General features: G+C 40.5%; 1 protein-coding gene across 1 annotated transcript; it reads right to left on the bottom strand.

Moving 5' to 3' along the window:
- Nucleotides 1-1,933: 1,933 nt before the first annotated feature.
- Nucleotides 1,934-18,881, bottom strand: mzt1 (mitotic spindle organizing protein 1). Its single transcript, XM_020528104.2, has 3 exons — nucleotides 18,614-18,881; nucleotides 5,719-5,864; nucleotides 1,934-2,856 (listed from the first exon to the last, which is right to left on the bottom strand). The coding sequence occupies exons 1-3, from the start codon at nucleotides 18,657-18,659 to the stop codon at nucleotides 2,833-2,835; spliced, it is 216 nt and encodes a 71-aa protein (XP_020383693.1). The 5' UTR covers nucleotides 18,660-18,881; the 3' UTR covers nucleotides 1,934-2,832.
- Between the last annotated feature and the right edge of the window lie 202 nt (nucleotides 18,882-19,083).

Raw genomic sequence — 19,083 nt, 5'->3', positions numbered from 1 at the left:
TTTACCATTTCCATTACAAAACCTTCAGTCATTCCTCCCACAGGCCCCTGCCGGTGGTCATCAACATTTCAATCATCATGGACCCCAAATTTTCCATGGCTTTTTCAATGTCTCAGTTTTGACTTTTAAAAACCTGGTCATCCTAAATATGAAATAACAACTTTCACTTATGTAGGAGCATCAATATACAAAAATGTTGCAGTTTCACGGTGCAGAATCAGAAAAGAAAAACTGGTTAATGATGCCTAGCAAATTTATATACCACCATGTAAAGATGTGCACATAAAGCTGGTTGAGCTAACAGTGATAACTTCCTCAGGGCAGAAAAATATATTTTTGGATATTCAAGTCTAATTTAAACACAAAATTTGGACTTTGCAGTGCATACGATATTTTTAAAAGTTACATTTTCACATACATTCTAATTAGGAATTAGCTGGCATCTTCAGAATGAACACTCAGGTTGCTGTGCTGATATTTCCTTTTCCCATTTGTCTTCAGAGCCTTTAGGCTAAGTAAATATGCAATTTTATTTCAAGATGTTGAATGTTAATAGCAGACATTTTCTCTGGTCAGTGATAATTTAATGACAAGTGTGGTCTTACTCTTCAATGTATGTATTACAAAGGGACAGGGGTGGGAGAGGTTGGTGAGACGAGCTATTTCTTATAGTTCTTCATATTCAGCTGACAGTAAGAATTAATATTGAGTTCCAGGCTGTAGAGATACAACTTTAGATTTTCCTCAATGATTCCTACTTTTGTGAAAACTATTTTTTGATATCATCGAGATAGATTACTAAATGTAGCAGATGTAGGCAAAGTATTTTACTGTCTCCACAGTGAACTCAGTTTAGATCCTATACAACAGTGAGATGGAATAATAAAGGGCCTTAGCACACAAATTGCTGTGGATTTTAAAACCTTTTATTAAAGTGGTGCCAGAAAGCTTGCACAGAAAGGCAGAAGTTACAACATGGAAGCAGGCCTCCTGCCCAAGCAGTCAACATCGGCAGTTATCCTCCACTTGAGAAAATACTTCTAATCACATTTAACTTCCCTGTTTTCATATCCTGTCAACCAACTGTTATTTTCTTATCCAATCTTTAAAAATGCTGATATAGCAGGAAAGTTATATCAAACTGAACAGCCAGGTCGAGTCTGCCAATCTATCAAAACCTATCCAATTTTACAAACGTACCTATGCATGAGGGACAGGAGTAGGCCACTTGGCCAACTGCCATGGTGGGAGTTGAACCCATCTTCCAAGAATATTGGCTTGGGGTCTCAGATCAATAGTCTAGGGACTACCACATCACCACCACTTCTAAGGCCTGCTTGGCCATCAATAATAATATTTGCGCACAATCCAATTGTGACCTTAACTTCACATTCGTATCTACCCTCGAAAACCTTTGGATTTTACTATTTATTAACCTCAACCAAATTTAATATCAAGCACAATTGTAATACCAGCAGTGTACCCAAAATGTATCCAGGACCCGGGTGTAGAAGTACTTCCAGCTCCATAGCATTCCTGAGGTGAGCAGCAAGTAATTTAAATTTGTTCACGGAAAATTGGCAAGCCAACTCTGAAAATAGGTTAGAAATGGTCAACTTGATGCAATTGTTAAAATTGGGACTGATCTTCAATTTTTGGTACATCTTGGATGTCATGATTTAAGTACTTTTATTGATAATTTGAATGTACACATTAGAAAAAGCTAATTTTAGGTGCAAAACAAAATATTAGTTTTGCAATTTGTAGCAGAACCCATACTAATAGAACGTTTAAATACAGCCAGCATTGCAAAAGTAAAGGTCATTTTTCTTTGTAATCTGATAGTCATTTTAATATTATATTTAGCTGAAGCATAAATGGACTTAATATACAGATTATACCAGAAATCAAACAACTTAAATGAAAAAGTTTGTTTAGTGAATTGTTGTAATTTTTATTACTTATATAAAACCACATTAAGCTTGTATAGTAACTTTAAACAAGAAATAATTAGGTTACAAAATTGACTTAAAGGGCAGGGTATACTTATACAGAAGCACTATAAAATCTACACAATGCTCACAAACCATAATTTGAGATTGAATTTGTTAATAGCATCCTGCGGGAAAAAAACAAAAGCCTGCTGAATCTGCCAAAACTTTGGATTCAGTAAAATTTCATAATCTGGTTTTGCTAAATTGAAACAGTTATAACAAGTGTAACAATTTGCAGTATTGCAAATGTGATTTATTTGTAAACTAATTGGATTATTTGAACTGTTAATTTTCAGATTGTGATTAACTGTACAGTCAGTTATACTTTATAATTCTAAAGAGGAAAAGAACAAAGCATATTTGAATAACATTAACAATACAATGTTGACATATGAATAAAACATTAGGAGGGGGTCATTCCATACTTTGAGGTGAAGTACAGTACAAAAGCCACAAAGAAACGTACTTACAATATGTAACAGTTACAGTCAAACTTAAAATTACTATTTTCAGTCACATAATCCAAGTTAAATTATACTGTGTATGGTTTAGTAACCAGCCTCTAGCAAGTGGTCAGTGCTTTCAGATAGCTCCTTTTTAACTCAACAGTGCACAATAAGCAAATCTATTTTAAATAGCAATCAACAAATTCATTGTGGACCTAGACAGCAACAATTTGCATATCAATATCAACAGACTAATCCACAACATTCCATTTTTATGTTCTGTGGTACAAAATGATTTGTTTTTGTTTGCTGTACACATTCTTTCATCTCAATGCTTTTCAGTGCAACCTGATACAGGCAGCAAAATGGGGTTCTCTGTCACAAAGCTGACGTCAACCAGTCATATTCTCAGCAGCCTAAGGAGAAACAACATTCAAATTAATTACAGAACAGATTCTTGTTATTTTTCTGGTACAATAAATGTTAAGTGTGTGTTTAAAGTGTAAAGTGTAGTTTTGTTTTTCATATCCATTTTGCCTATATTATTAATACATGTTAAAAAGTGCTCAACACTGCACCACAGTTGGTCAAACTTATAACTACAAAATTTAAATTATGACTACTGACCAATCCCTGATGTCTTAAAAAAAGGATGTTTCAACAGGATACAGCAGGTAAAACTGAAATAACAAATTTTATTCCCATTCCCATTCATGTAACTTCTGGGTAGATCTCGGTGTCGCAATCGGTTAGCGCGTTCAGCTCTTAACTGGACGGTTGGTGGTTCGAAACCACCCAGAGACGACAGGTTCCCTCACTTTTGGGGTGGCACAATGGCTCAGCTGTTAGCGCTGCTGCCTTACAGCACCAGCAACCCGGGTTTGATTCCACCCTCGGGCGACTGTCAGTGTGGAGTTTGCACGTTCTCCCCGTGCCTGCGTGGGTTTCCTCTCACAGTGTAGATGTGTAGGTTAGCTGAATTGCCATGTTAAATTGCCCATAGTGTTCAGGGATGTGTAGATTAGGTGGGTTACAGGGGGATGGGTCTGGGTGGTATGCTGAGGTTTGGTGTGGACTTGTTGGACAGAAGGGCCTGTTTCCACACTGTAGTGATTCTATGATCTATGTGTTCAGTAGCTAGAATTAGTCTAAACGTGATTTATATGAATTAATTTGCCCAAATCAAAGTACATGTGAAATATTACGATCCTTTATAGCTTTTTTTTTTAAAAGAAATGTTTCCACAGGCAAAAGATTATTCCTTTATAAAAAAGGATCTTCCGTCCATGCTACAGTGATCGGACACTAGGTGTACAATACAAAGCATTCGTTTTGTTCCTCAGCTCCTCTGTTGGATACTCACACACAATGATTTTACATTTGGGTTCAGATCCATTGAAAATACAAAGTGCATTTGACTTGATATCTGCCAAATTGTGGCACACTGACCACAGCAGAAAAGGACACTGAATTATCAGACACAGCACTGTTAGCTCAACTTGCCTATACCTGTATTTGTGTTTCACAGAAGCTGTATCCTAAATCTATGACATGGATATTTCAAGGAGTGATGATTTCCATTGGATTGCCATTCTGCTGTGGCTTGTATGTGTTAGAACCAAGCTCTGTGTTTCTTACTGGTCCTTCAGAAACGTGAAGCATACCTGAAATGCAACTGTACTTTTGTAGTGCAAATAGTCAGAGCAAGTCAAACTATGACTCTTTTTTAAAGAAACAACAGATGCCATATTCTGGTAAGTTTAAATGTCCCATGGCTGTATGTTGAGAATTATTCATTCATCATGGCTGGTATTCCTTTGTTTAGTGTAAACACCGAGCTCAACCTTCATCATTCCCAACAGTGAGCAACCTCCTCATCACTTTCATCGGTGACAGTGATATCACACCACCAAACCCCTGCCTCATCCTCAACAATGTCGACTTCTCTGGCAGTGGTCGGACAGGAGTCACAGATTCCAGAAAGCAGGTCAGGAGAGGTGGCGCAGGATGGGATAAACTCTGTCTGTCTCCAGTAGCGAGAGTGAGGGTGAACACTGTACATGAACAAAGGGTGTCGATCATGGTTATGAAAAGACCAAACCTTGAAGCAGGTACAGTGCTTTGGCTCTGTCGTTGGTTTACTGTGAGTTACAATGATAGACATTTATAGTCAGTTAATTAAGTGCAGGGCAAACTGCTCAAGTTTGCATTGTTCTGGTCAATTACTGAGTAATCCAGGGAGGGCAAAACTGACAACTGGAATTTTAAAACTCCCATGCCAGTACCACAGACACATACCGGTTGGGACTTCCTCAAGATCCTGAGGGGCATTAGTATCAGAACAGACCTCTTCTTACATCAGCAATGTGGCCATATGTCATAAAGTCATTAATTCTACTGGCAGCATAAACAGTTTTTCTTGGTTACTCCATCAAAACCATTCATAATTCGAAGTCGTCTATTAAAATCTCCCCTCAACTTCTCTTTGTAAATTTACAAAGGCATTACATCTACTGCATTTATCCATCTGTGCTTTATTACTCCTTCCAAAAAAAATTTCCATGACACAGTTCAAGCATGACCTTCCATTTTGAAATCCATGCTGACTATTCTATATTCCATTTCTAGATTTAAGTACCAGTTAATCCCTTTCTCAGCATATTTCTGTCGGTGTCAATTGCTGCTCAACCACGTGGATCTTCTATTTTGAAATCTGGTTGCAATTCATTCTTAGGAAACTGTCAACTTATAGGTCTATGAATTGCATGTGTAGTACAATATTTCACTGCAAAGATGTGCCAATCTCAACGCATTGCTTTTCTCCTAATCACATTTTTCCCTGTTGGATTCATTCACTCAAAATGCATCCATATAAACAATTGCTTCCTCAAATACAAAACTGGAATTAAGTGCTTATTCGTTCCTCTAACTATATCAAATTTGATAAGTAAATGGTGAAATTTTCACGTGTATAAAGAAAAAGCCTATCAATGCCAAAGTAGCAGATTCACTCAATCAAATCAGCTGCAGGGTTTCTGCTACTTTATTGATTAATCTTTCTGTCATGGGTTTGATATCCATTATCCACCACATATAATTCTTTTGTGACAACATATGGGTTCTCCAGGTATAATCTCAAGTCCTTTATAAGGATGTAAACAGTTCTAAAATATGTCAGAAAGTTGCCATAGGTGTTAACGATTGAAAGACTTTTTCTGAACAATTCTGCAATGGTATGTAATATGCTTCAAATTTTATTGTACATCAACCTTTCTTACTTTAAGTGAGTCAGCAGCCTTCCTCAGCTCCTTAATAACTGAAGCCAAGGCCTCAGGATTGATCCCTTGTTCACAAAGTCGGACACAAATTGAGAGAGACTCCATATCAAGGCCGGTATTCAGCAATCTTGAAATTTCAAGAAGAACTGAAAGAAACAGATATTAATTGATCATGTGATAGCAACAAGAATGAGCGACTTGCATTTGCACGGTACCTTTCAATCTCAAGGTGTCCAAAAAGTGCTTTAAAGCCAATGAAATACCACTGCTATAAAAGCTAGGAAATGCAGAAAGCAACTTACATACAGAAAGGTTCCAACATAGTAATCAGATGATGGTTTTGGGGTGAATACTGGACAGGTTATCAGTGAAAATAACTCAGAGCTTTTCTTCAGATTTATTCCACGAGAGCTTTATATCCACCAGACAAGCCTCAATATAACATGGTCAGCCTCAATTTTATGTTCAAATCTCTGGAGACGAACTCTGCAACCATGCTCCCACCTAAGGCATAACTGTCACTTGTATACTAGCAGCTTACTTTGTGGTAGGACTGCGTGCTTCAGCTCTGTAGCCATCTGTATTTCAACACTCATTACAGTCACTCTGAAGACCGTTTGCTGCACTTCAAATCAAAACACCACTGCATTAACTAGAAAAATTTCCAAACACATAGATCAACATTACTTTACAATCTCTGTTTGAAGCCAATTGACAGAAATATCAAGTTTGAACCTTCATGAATAGTAGCTCATAATTGGAAGAGTGAACAAAGGTGGTGTTCATATGCAGTCATTTACAAATCAACTTGATGAAATAATATGACAATTTTATAATATCTGCAAGTTACTTAAATGTGTAAGATGATTACATTCTAAATTGCTTATGCATGTGAGAGATTATGGGAAATTCCCTTCAGGAAGTAATTTAAGAAAAAAATTATAGTTCTGTAATTGTAACTACCTCAATATATACATTAGCCAAGCATGAGAAGTTTGCTTGTTTTGCTAAAATGAGCAGATTTTTCTCTCTGAATAGAAGAATTTCCTAAAGCACACACAAGCCTCAAGCATTTCATTGAAATGTATTCCGAACCCCTCAGGTAATGATGCTACAAATAGATCAATAAGTACACTAATCTTCTCAGGTTCAGGCAATAAGGACCACTCAAGAAATAGTTAGCTCACACTTTACCACACAAGAAAGGTTCATTATTGTATTCCTAACAGGAAAAGACAAGAAGAAAAAACTGCGTTTTATAAACACATTCTGGATACTTGCCTTCTACCAACAGTTATTATATTGAAAAGAAGCAATTCCTAGGTCAATGATGACAACAAGTACATAGTGAAGTGTCCCCTTCTTTGCTACTCCAGTTTCAGATGGTTTGCTTGGCATTGGGGTGGGGGGGGGGGGATGGTGGTACGAGAAAAGGAACAAAAGCATGAAAGAAACAGAAAAAGAGGGAGAGTGTGTATCTCAGGGAACCGCTCAATGTTAAAATGGGGAACTGACCGGAAAACTTAATGAACTATCTTTCTCTGTTATTTACCAATGACTATGCCTACGTAGTTTCAGAACGCTGTACCCATTGTAGGGAGTTAGACCCCGTTTTCACAGCAACTTGCAGAGACATCTCTAATTGCCTGAACTTAAACTGGATGACTTTTATCTGCTCTCTGGTATTTCTCTATCATAAGGAGGCTAGTTACATCATGAATGTAAGAAAGGAGAAAAGAAAAGACCCATGGCTGCCTCTTCAAAAGGCAGCAAGGAGGCTCAAGTCAAGTGCCAACTTCTTACACACTAGCCAGCTACAGACCGTAGTCCCCACAGTTGCCACCTTACTGATTCATCAACACAGCTACAGACGAGGGCACGAGTTATCTAAATGACCCAACAGGAACCAACAAGGTACTGCCTACTTGGCTTTATCTCAATGGTCTCAAGACTATTAGTTGCTGTAAGATCCTTATGCAAAAGTGACAATACTGCCAGATGAATTCTATTATCTGCGACTGTGGAGAAGACATCCCAAACATTGAAACATTTCCTAAAATGCCCTCTGTTAGCAGTCATGCAGCCATGAAGATCCTCAATTCTTGAGCCACAGCCAGCATACAGCAGTGGGGAGGAAAGTGTAGTTGCGTGACAGGATAATCTCACTTTCCCCATCTGCAAAATAATCCCATTTCTCTCTCACAGCACAGGATGTTAGTAAAACAATTAATACATATATCATCCTATCATTTAGTTGGTACCATTATTCAAGAAGTTGATAGGGATAAACCAGGAAACTACAGGATAATGAGTTTAAAATCATTAGCAGGGAACCAATTGAAAAAAAATTCTGAGGGACAGATTTAAACTTCATTTTGGAGAGGCAAGGAGTAATAGTCAACATAGCTTTTGGGGGTAGGAGTGGTGGAGATCACATCCAACAAATTTGATTGAGTTTTTCCACAGAGATGACAAGGTGTGTAGTTGAAGGTAGTCCAGTTGATTGTCTACATGAACTTCACTAAGGCTTTTGACAAGGTACACAAAGACTGGTCAAGAAGGCAACAGCTCATGCAATCCACGGAAATTTGGCAAATTGGACCCAATACTGGGTCAGTGGCAGGAGGGAGATGGTGATGCACCACAACATTTGTTACTGCTTGAAGTATACATCAATGACCGAGATATGAATGTAGTAGATATGAACAGTAAGTCTGCAGATGACATGAAAATTGTTGGTGCGGTGAATAGCATGAAGGAAAGTCTTAGAATAAAGGAGAATCGAGATGGGCTGATCAGAACGGAAGCAATGGAATATTGAAAAGTACAAGGTGATGCATTTTGGGAGAACTAGCAAGGCAAGAGAATACACAATGAATAGTAGGATGCTAGCAGTACAGAGGATCAGACAGCCTCGATAGATCCTTGACAGCATTAAGGGATGAGATAATTGATTTTATTAATCAAGACACTGTATGGGGTTCCAGTCACTGCACTAGAGGAAGGGCACACAGAAGATTCATCAGGATGTTGCTTGAACTGGAGCATTTCAGCTTCAAAGAGAGACTAGATATCCTGGGGTTATCTTCCTTACAGCAGAGAAGGCCAAGAAGGAATCTGACTGAAGTGCATAAAATTATGAGGGGCATATTTAGGAAAAGCTTTTGCCCTTTCTTAGGTGAGGGTCAATAACCAGATGGCATAGTTTTAAGTTAAGGGGCAGGAGGTCTAGAGGACATTCAAGGAAAGGAAGTGTCTTCACCCACAGGGTAAGGGATATTTCTAACTCATGGCCTGAAAGGGTGTTCAGAGTGGGAACTCTTGAGATGAACAACTCAAACTCCACAGCATACTAAGTGCTGGAAAATAGGATTAAAGTAGATATGTACTTGACAATCGGTGTGGACATGATGAGCTTATAGGCCTCTTTTCATGCTCTAAATCTGACTGAAATAGTCAATCTGGAGAAAGATGATACAATTAAATTAGAGCTTTATTGGAGGACTAATTAAGACTTGACATATAAATCAAAAGCTTTAAAGTGTTTGAATGCTTCAGATATTTGAAGGAACAACCAAAAGTGCAAGTTCACAGCTTCTGTTAAAAAATTAAATTATAATAAATTTAATCAATTGATGATCCCATCATATTTTGTAGAACTAGGCATGTATCCAATTTAAAATTCTTTAATGCAGACAGTTCGTGGGAGGAATGACTATCAAAACTTAACATTAGGTTGTGTTGTATTGTTGAATGCTGGAGGTAGAAGTGAGGTAATGGTTAAGAAACTGCAAGTACACATTGAACATGCCTTTCTAATTCATGTGTAGTTGTATACAAGATGTAACAAGCAAAGTTTACCAAATGTTGTAGAAATTTTAGATTCATTAACCTTTACATACATCTAATTCAGAGTGACACTTTTTAAGGACTGCTTACAGCAAATGAGATTCCCAAGTCATAATGACTTGCTGTAAGCCACATTCCATATACTAAAACATTAACTTCTGTGTGTGTGTGTGAGAATCAAAATACTAGCAGCCCTGAATTAATTCAATTTGAGGTCTAAAGCAATTTGAGCCATGTTTTATGAAACTAGTTGGCCTGTCATAACATTGATTAGGAGGATATGTTGGCCTTTAATGATAGTATAATGATCCTATGCAATACCCAGTGTATTATACAAGGTAAATACAACAACAATTATACAATTAAATGTATGATGAATAGATGCTATTGCTTTCCAAAGACAAGTTTAAAAACAGTGATCCAGATTGTCTGGTCTCTGGATAGTTGTTGACCAGAAAAACCCTGAAAGACGCACTAGGAGACCACTCTAAGTCCCAAAATACAGATCATGCTGCAATTACCCAGGAAGTTTAAACGTCCAGTGTACAATTAGCTAGCTCCTGGAACTACTTGAAAAAAAAAAGTCCCCACTCTGAATTAGTCTCAGAGATTTGTAGGGTTTCAATTTGCTTATTTTACCAGACATCAGTCAGTGGTATTTTCAGTTGATGTGAGATTTTGTATATTATACTTTTATTAAAGTGCCAATTTTGAGTCTAACTGACAGGTAATGATTGAAATGTAGCTACATTAAAAAAATTACACGTTCAACAATTTTAAGAGTATTCCTTTCATAATCATAGAATCCCTACAGTATGGAAACAGGTCATTCGGCCCATTAAGTCCACACCGACACATCCAAAGACCATCTCACACAGATCCAAACCCCTACCCTTCCACTGTAACCCTGCACTTCCCCTGGCTAATCCAGCTGGCCTACACATCCCGGAACACTACGGGCAATTTAGCATGGCCAATCCATGCACATCTTTGGACTGTGGGAGGAAACCGGAGCACCCAGAGGAAACCCACGCAGACACTGGGAGAATGTGGAAAATCCACGTAGACAGTCACCAGAGGTTGGAATCAAACCCGGGTCCCTGACGCTATGGCAGCAGTGCTAACCACTGTGCTGCACGGCACAGCTCCATGCCACACTTGGATGCAAATCTCAATTTCAAATTGACTAACAAACTTTATTTCCACTTACCTTATTCTTGGATCTGATAGGCTGTTACCTTCACCATCAGTGTCCTATGCAGGAACATTATCAAAAGCATTGTTGAAGTCTAAGTATGTTACATGCATTATCCTCATCCGTACATCTGGTTAACTCTTTGAACAATTCAATCAAGTAGCTCAAACTTGACCTCCCCTTAATGAAACTGTACTAACTAATCTTGATTAGTTCCTACCTATCCAAGTGCAAATTAATTATATTGCTCAATATTACTTCCAATAGTTTCCCACCACTGTCGTTAGACTGGTCTGTAGAATCCGGTTAATCTCTTGATCCCCTCTTGAATAAGAGTACACACTGACTGCCCTCCAGTCCTCTGGCACCTCTCCCGTGGCCAGGGAGGGTTTGAAAATTATTGCCTGACATGTTGTTCCTTGTCCCACTCAACAGCCTGGGTTAAATTCTATCCTGCACTGTAGATTTTAGTACTTTTAAGTTACCAGACCACACAGACCCTCCTTTCTGTCTGTGCTAATTCCTTAATTGATGACACAATCCGTCTCCCTGATTTCTACACCCACATAATTGTTCGCACTAGTGAACACCAACACAGAAATTCATTTAGAACCCAACCTACATCCTCAGGCTCCTTGCACAAATTACCACTGTGGTGCATATTGGGCTGTACATTTTCCCTTGTTATCCTTAAATGTCTTGTAAAATAACTTAGCAGTTTCCTTTATTTTCCTGCCATTATTCTTTCATGACCCCTTCTTGCTTTTCTGATTTCCTTTATAAGTTTCCCATTGCATATTCTGGAGTCCCCGGTATCTGCTACAAGGCTTTTTGCTCCTTATCCAAATCTGTATATTCCTTAATATCCGAGGTTCATGGGATTTGTTAGTTCTACCTGCCTTTATTGGACGAAGTTGGCCCTGTGTTGAAATGATCAATATCTAAAAATTACTGCACAAAGAATTTCTGAGGAGAGGCTGGAATGATTTCATCAATATCAAGTTATCTTCTACCAAATGTGGTAAGCTGGGTGGGGTCAGGTGGAGAGCAGTGAATGGGGTGGTCGGCACTGAGTGGAGTCATTGCAGCACATGGTTGTGGTTGCTAGAGGCCAATTAAAAAAAAAAATTCATGGGAGGTAATCTTTGTTGGCAATTTGCTGCCCATTCTTATTTTCCCCTGATAATGTGATGGTGAGTAGTTTAATACAACTGAGTGACTTGCTAGGCCATTTCAAAGAAAAGCAGGAATCAACCATATTGCCAAGGATCTGAAGTTACATGTAGGCCAGACAAGGCAAGGACCGATCTCCTTTAGTGGCCATATATGAGCCTCAAGACATTGCTGCAATTCCTCTGCATATATTTTTTCTAATCAGCCTGTTCAGAGTTGCTACTTCACACTGCTGGAGCAGGTGAGACTTAATCCCTAGGCCTTATCACCCAGAGGTAGGGACATTACCATTATGTCACAAGAACCGAGTTCTTCAGGGTATTTACATTTTTTCCTAATTAACCTGTTCAATGATATTATTACACATCAATGAAGCACATGGAACTTGAACTCAGCCTCATGAGCCAGAGGTAGGGACACTACCACTGCAACTCTTCAGGGTAAGTATTTTTGCATTTTCTAAGCAATCTGTTCAGAGATGTTATTGTTCACCTCTGGAAGAGGTGGAGCCTGAACCCAAACCTTTGGCTCAGAAGTAGGGACGCTGAGCATGCTTTTTGGCCAGTTCCCCGAGGAAAGAGACTTGCCGCCATCCAGGATCGAACTGCGTGAGGCGAACATGATAACCACTACGCTATCAAAACTGTGCCAGGTCGTCAGGGTACTTCCTGCGCTCAAGTACCTTCAGCTGCTTTATCAATCACTTTTCCTTCCAACCCAGAGACATTTCCTGGTGACTGCAGGTGGTTGCTTTAATTCACAACCACACAGATAATGAAGTGGTTATACCTACATGCAGCAAGACCTAGACAACAATTAGGCTTCAGCTGCCCAAATTTAAGTAACATACACACCACGAATGCCAGTAATACTATTTAGAATCTAACTACGTCCCCCCATCCCATATTCAATTACGTTATCATCATCTTAGAAGACACTACTGTTAAGATTTCTGTAAAGACATGACTTTTAAAAAAAGTGATGAAATTCTGAACTGCAGAAAGAACGGAGATTTCACTTTATGCTGTAACAAAGCAGAAATCAAGATGGATCAAACATTACTTACCAGGTTAATTAATTAATGCATAGAATTAAATAAGGTATTTTAATATCTAATAACTCCTTACATGTTCTCTGTTCAAAGGCACTCAGCAGTCTTTCCATAGTGTGTCAATCTTTTCATTTGCTAATAACTCCTTTCATTGTAATATTCCAAGGCAGATATTCTCTTCTTTCTTTCTAAATCTTCCAAGTCTGATTAATGTGTCCAGTCTCTAACTTCTCCTAATTATAAGAAATTTCTCTGTTCATTCACTCTCCTCAGCATTCCATTTCTTATTCTTGTCCAGCTGTTTTTTTTTCCTCCCTCCCACAATTTATTCCAAACCCATGTTTCAAAGCTATTTTGCAAGTTGATCTTCTCCTGCAAGTTCCGAATCACTCATACGTACAAAATAATGCTCCAAATCAAGTTCCCTACAATCAGTTATGTATTCTATTTTCTGGTTAGCAACCATCTCTTCTTATCAAATCTGGCCTCTCTCATTGCCATCCTTGTTCTTATTTCTTTGTTGCAACTTCCAGATGCAGATATACTTTGATAACTGCATTTCTAATTTTTTTCAGTGATTCGGTCTTAGTAAATCGAGATATGCATCATTTTTGGTTTTAACTGATTTCATTCCAACATTCATGCCTGCTGTTTAAAAAAACCTATCTACTAGTTTTCGTAAACCTTTTCTGTGCTTGGTGCAGGTTTTGATCTGCAAATCTAACCCAGTTATCACAGCTTCCCTTACTGGTTTCTCAAAACCCTCGCTTTGGGCACCACAGTCAGGTATGCAGCATTGCAGCAACAGTCCTACTATTACTACCAGTTCTCTAGCAGCTTCACTTCTCCACACTAGGTCAAAACTTCCAGTGTCCTTCAACAAAATTTAATTTGATTAGATCACAAATCAGAATGGCGTACTTTAGAGATTGCTGCTCTATAAATCTTCAAGGGCCCCATTTGTTCAGTTTCCTTTCTTTTGAATTGAACCTCAGACTCCCACAAGTATTCTGCTCAGTTTCCAATATCAGAAACATTTCAACTTGAACCCGCAGCAATGGCTCCTAATTGTTTCTGTTTGAAACTGCAGTTCTCTCTTTTCTGGGAAATATCATGCAAATGGTGCTGAAACTATCAAATTGACACTTCAATGAGTTTCTCCCCCCTAGTAACTGGAGTACATGGGCCTGTCTTCAAGCTGAGGTGTTTATCAGAGAAAACATTTAAGTGAAGTTCACCAGATTGATTCCTGGAGTTGCAGGTGTGTTACATGAGGAGAGATTGGGTCCATTTTTAAAAAAATATTTATTCACTTGTGGGATATGGGCATCGCTGGCTGGCCAGCATTTATTGCCTATCCCTAGCTGTCATCTTGAACCACTGCAGTCCACATGCTGTAGGTTGACCTACAATGCATTTAGGGAGGAAATTCCTAATTGGACCTAACTGGACCTGTATGCACTGCAGTTCAGAAGAATATGGGGAGATTTCATTGAAACATACAAAATTCTTACACAGCTGGACATACTGAATGCAGGGATGACGTTTCCCCTGGCTAGGGCAACCAAAACAAGGCATTAAGGTCTCAGTATATGCAGTATGCCATTTTAGACGGAGAAGGGTGGTAAACCTGTGGAATTCTCCATCACAGAAGACTGCAGAGGCCAAAGCATTGAATTTACTTAAAGAAATAGATTTCTAGAGGCTAAAAGGATGTGGAAAGCAGGGTTACGGCACTGTGATAGAGAATTAGGCACAGCCATGTTGAGAACAAAACAGGATTGATGGGCCAAATTGTCTATACCTGTTTTCTATCAGCATGTGACATAATTTGACACTGTCTCCTCAGTCAAGTGTTTATCTTGCTCTGCTATACTCGGTTTATTATGCTATGACTCTGAAGAAAGCATCTGCCTCCACAACAAAACTCTGCAACCGATACCAATTAACAGACCATTCCTCCCAGAGTGAACAGTGACGGCTCAGACAATTACTGCTGTTGTTTAGGCAGCCTCCAACGTAACCCATCAGCAGTGAAAAGTGGGAGAAATTGAAAATTAGTTAGAAAGAAAATATAACCTTGTAAGGCATTCCAGATATGCAATGTAGAGCTGTTACAGAGAGTGGGAGAAGTGGAAAGAATTCCACCCTATGATTCCATGACTTTCAATGACATTCAACCTTTCTTTCAAATTCTGAAGAAGTGTCACTGGCTTCGAAACGTTAATTGCTTTTCTCTACACAAATGCTGCCAGGCCTGTTGAGTTTCTCCAAATTTTTGTTTCAGATCTCCAGCATCCACAGTTCTTTGTTTTATTTTAAATTCCCATGTCTTCTCCACATTTCATGGGAGCCCTATAGAAACATCACCAAAGCCAAGATGCTGCTTTTGCTGCTCTCATTAACACTGACAAAAATACAATAAAACAGTGGAATGGGTAATGGTCAATCTAGGTGAATCGCTGGATGCTGTTGGGGTCCACTAACAGCCGACAATGGATCAGTCATCACAGAAGCCCATATGATGATAGGGCCTGGGACGTGGTAATAAAAGACATCAACGAACGTCTTCAAGCCCTAAAATTACTGAAGCTGATACTAAATCCTGAAGGCTCCAGGATCCTCAAGTGGAAAACAAATTGCTATCTTCCAGCTTGCGTTGAGCTTTGCTGGATACTACAGCAAGCCTGAAACAGTGATGCTGGCCAGGCAACACAATGGTGTGATGAAATTGCAGGCAATCAGAAGCTGTCATTTTTGTGGACAAAACATAGGTGTTCTGCAAAGCGGTCATTCAATTTGCATTTCATTTTCTCAGTGTAGAGGAGACCATATTGTGAGCACTGAATGCAATATACCAGATTGACTAAAGTGCAGGTAAATTGCTGCTTCACCTGGAACGTGTGGCTGGAGCCTTTAATAGTGGGGAGGAAAGAAGGAAATGGGCAGGTGTTACACCTTCTGCAACTGCATGGTAAGTTGCCATGTGGAATTACGGTGGTGTTGGGAGTGGAGGAGAAGTGGTCCAACGTGACCAGGAGGGAACAGTCCCTGCAGAAAGCTGACAAGGGAAGAGAGGAGAATGCTGGTGGCATGCTGCTAGAGGTGGAGGAAATGGTGTCTTATGATCCTTGGGATGTGGGTGCTGTTGAGGTGGAAAACAATGACCAGTGGGACCCTATTGGTTTTGACTGGTAAGGGAAGGGATGAGGGCATAAGTGTGCGAGATGGGTCGGACACAGCTAAAGGCCCTGTTGACCTCAGCAGCAGGGAATCCTTGGTTGAAAACACAGTTGAAATAGAGTCTTTACAGGAAGCAGGTATGAGGAAGTACAGACCAGGTAACTGTGGGAATTGATGAGTTTGTAATGCTTATCCCCAGAAATGGAAACAGATTTTGAAGATGGGGAGAGAAGAGCTGGAAGAGAAATTGATATCTTTCCAATTCTGGATGAGGGAAGCAGCATCGATAATGTCAATATACCAGAGAAGGAGTTGTGGCAGGAGCCCCAAGTAGGGCTGGAACAAGAAATATTCTATCTACCCCACAAGGAGATAGGCATTACTGGCATGCTGATACCTATGGCCACAGCTTCGATTTGAAGAAAATAAGAGGTTTAAGGAGAAGTTATTCAAAGTAAGAATGAGCTTGGAGGAGTGGGGAGGTATACAGGGCAGTTCAGGCCTTCTTCCAGGAAGAAGTGGAGGGCCCCGAGATCATCCTGATGGTGGCTGGAGGTGTAAAGGATTGCACGTCCATTGTGAGGAGCAGGTGGCTGGAGTCTGCAACCTGGAAATTCTGAAATTGGCAAAGCATCAGAAGAATCACAAATGTAAGTGGGAAGGGACTGGACAAGGAGAGGAAAAAAACAGAAAATCAAATCAGGTAGGTACAGAAGTATTTGTGGGGCAGGATCACGTAGAAACAATGGGTCTGCCCAGGCGGTCCTCTTTACGGATTTTCTCTGTAGCATCTGTTCTGATGATGCCAGCTTCTGCAAGGGGCCACTGAAACGTCCACCTTCTTTCTCAACTGACGGTTCCCTGCTACCATGGTTGACAGGGCCCTCAGCCACATCCAATCCATCTCCCGCACTTATGTCCTCACTCCTTCTCTTCCCACGCAAACATGGATAGGGTCCCTCTGATCCTCACCTGCCACTCCACCAGCATCACATCTAAAGGATCATAAGCCACCACTTCCACCACCTCAAGTGGGATGCTGTCACCAGACACATTCCCCTTCTCTTCCTTGTGAGTCTTCTGCAGGGACCATTTCCTATGGTATAACTTGGTGCACGCCTCCTCCATTCCAAATACCTCCCACATCTCCATGGCACTTTCCCAGCAATTTGCAGAAGGTGTAACAGCTGCCAATTTACTTCTTCACTCCTCACAATCGAAGGCACCAGACACACCTTCCAGGTGAAGCAGTGATTTACTTGCACTTCACTTACTCATCCACTGTATTTGCAGTTCACAACCTGGTTTCCTCTACACCGGGGAGACAAAACACAGATTGGGTGACTATGTTGCAGAACATCTATGTTCTGCAAAAATGACAGCTTCTGATTACCTGCAACTTCAACACACCACTGTGCTCCTTGGCCAATATTTATGTCTCAGGTTTGCTGCAGTGCTCCAGCAAAGCACTTTGAAAGGTCAGTATGCACCCAATGGGCTGAATGGCTTGTTTCCAGACTGCAGGGATTCTACATGAGGCATAGTAAATTGTACGGGCCTATATTTTTGAACATGCCTAGTCAAATTAGTGTGCTGTGAACGGTTCATGCTTAAATGGATTTGACCAGAAGCATAAAAATGTAAAAAACAGGAGTAGGTAATTCTAAAGCCCACATTGCATTAATGAATAAAAGAGAAATTCAGCCTTTTGAGCCCAGTCTACCATTTAATGAGGTCATGGCTTCTCTTTCATCACCAATTCCTACATTATCCCTGTATCCCTGGGTGTTACTTTTAAAAGTGGAAAGCTATCCATCTCACTCTTGAAAATACTCAACGACTGGGATTCTATACAGTTTTCTTTTTAGTGTGTGGGGGGGGGGGGGGGCGAGTGCGAGAATTGAAAAGATTTGCTATCCTCCGCGAGAACAAGTCCCTCCTCATCTCACTCCCTGAAAGGTTGCCCCCTCATTCAGAGGCTGTGATCTCCGGGTTCTGGACATGGGTCTGCGGAGGGGCGTGCTACATCCACCCTGTCGAATCATTTTCGCATGTTTGAACGGAGATCACCTCTTCACCGAGGAACACAGGTATGAGCTCTCTACTTAAATCCTTTCCTCGTAGGGTACATCCTTCTCCAACCCCCATCCATCCAGAAAAAAGTAAAACAAAGCACTGGAGATACCGACCCGAAACGTCAACTTTCCTGCTCCCTCTGATGCTGCCTGGCCTGCTGTGTTCCTCCAGCTCCACACTGGAGAAACTCAGAAGGTCTGGCAGCTCCTGTGGTGGGAAAGCAGCGTTAACGTTTCGACATTCTTCCTCTCCCAGGAATTTGGAGCGATGAAGCCGCGATCGACTCCCTTTTATGGCAAGGAGAATCGGCAGGAAGATAAGAACCGCCGACTTCAAAACGGAACCACTTGGTTTTCTTACAGACTCACCATCCATGGTCTCCCTCACCGCGTTCAGATTAGCGGCGTTCGCCATTGCTCCACCTTTCACCCGGAACCACAGCCGCCCGGTCCCCGCCCATTACATCACCACATTTTAAAAAAAACAAAATTATAAAAGTCACCGGAGCGAGCGGGGAACTGCGGCAATAAATCTTTTGAAATGACCGGTCGGCGTCCAACCGATGAAACGGGATCGTCTTGTTATCAGTGTGAAGGTTTTCCTCTGGGTCAGAGCGGCCGTTTAGAATCTTGGCTCCCGTTTGAATCTGATTGGTTGATGCTGGCCCACACCCGCCGATTGGCTGCCGACTCGCCGCCCGAGGAGACATTCCGATTGGCTAGCGATAACCGGGACCGGTGATTGGCTGCGGTTCTTGCCAATGTTTGGTGTCTGATTGGCCGTCACCATCGGAAGCAGGTGATTGGCTGTCCGCTGTCGCCAGGCGTAGCCGCTGATT

This window comes from Rhincodon typus, chromosome 6 (genome assembly GCF_021869965.1).
Source record: "Rhincodon typus isolate 14 chromosome 6, sRhiTyp1.1, whole genome shotgun sequence".
Classification (NCBI taxonomy): domain Eukaryota; kingdom Metazoa; phylum Chordata; class Chondrichthyes; order Orectolobiformes; family Rhincodontidae; genus Rhincodon; species Rhincodon typus.
Note: the sequence above shows the minus strand (reverse complement) of the source record. Positions and strands in the feature narration are given on the sequence as shown.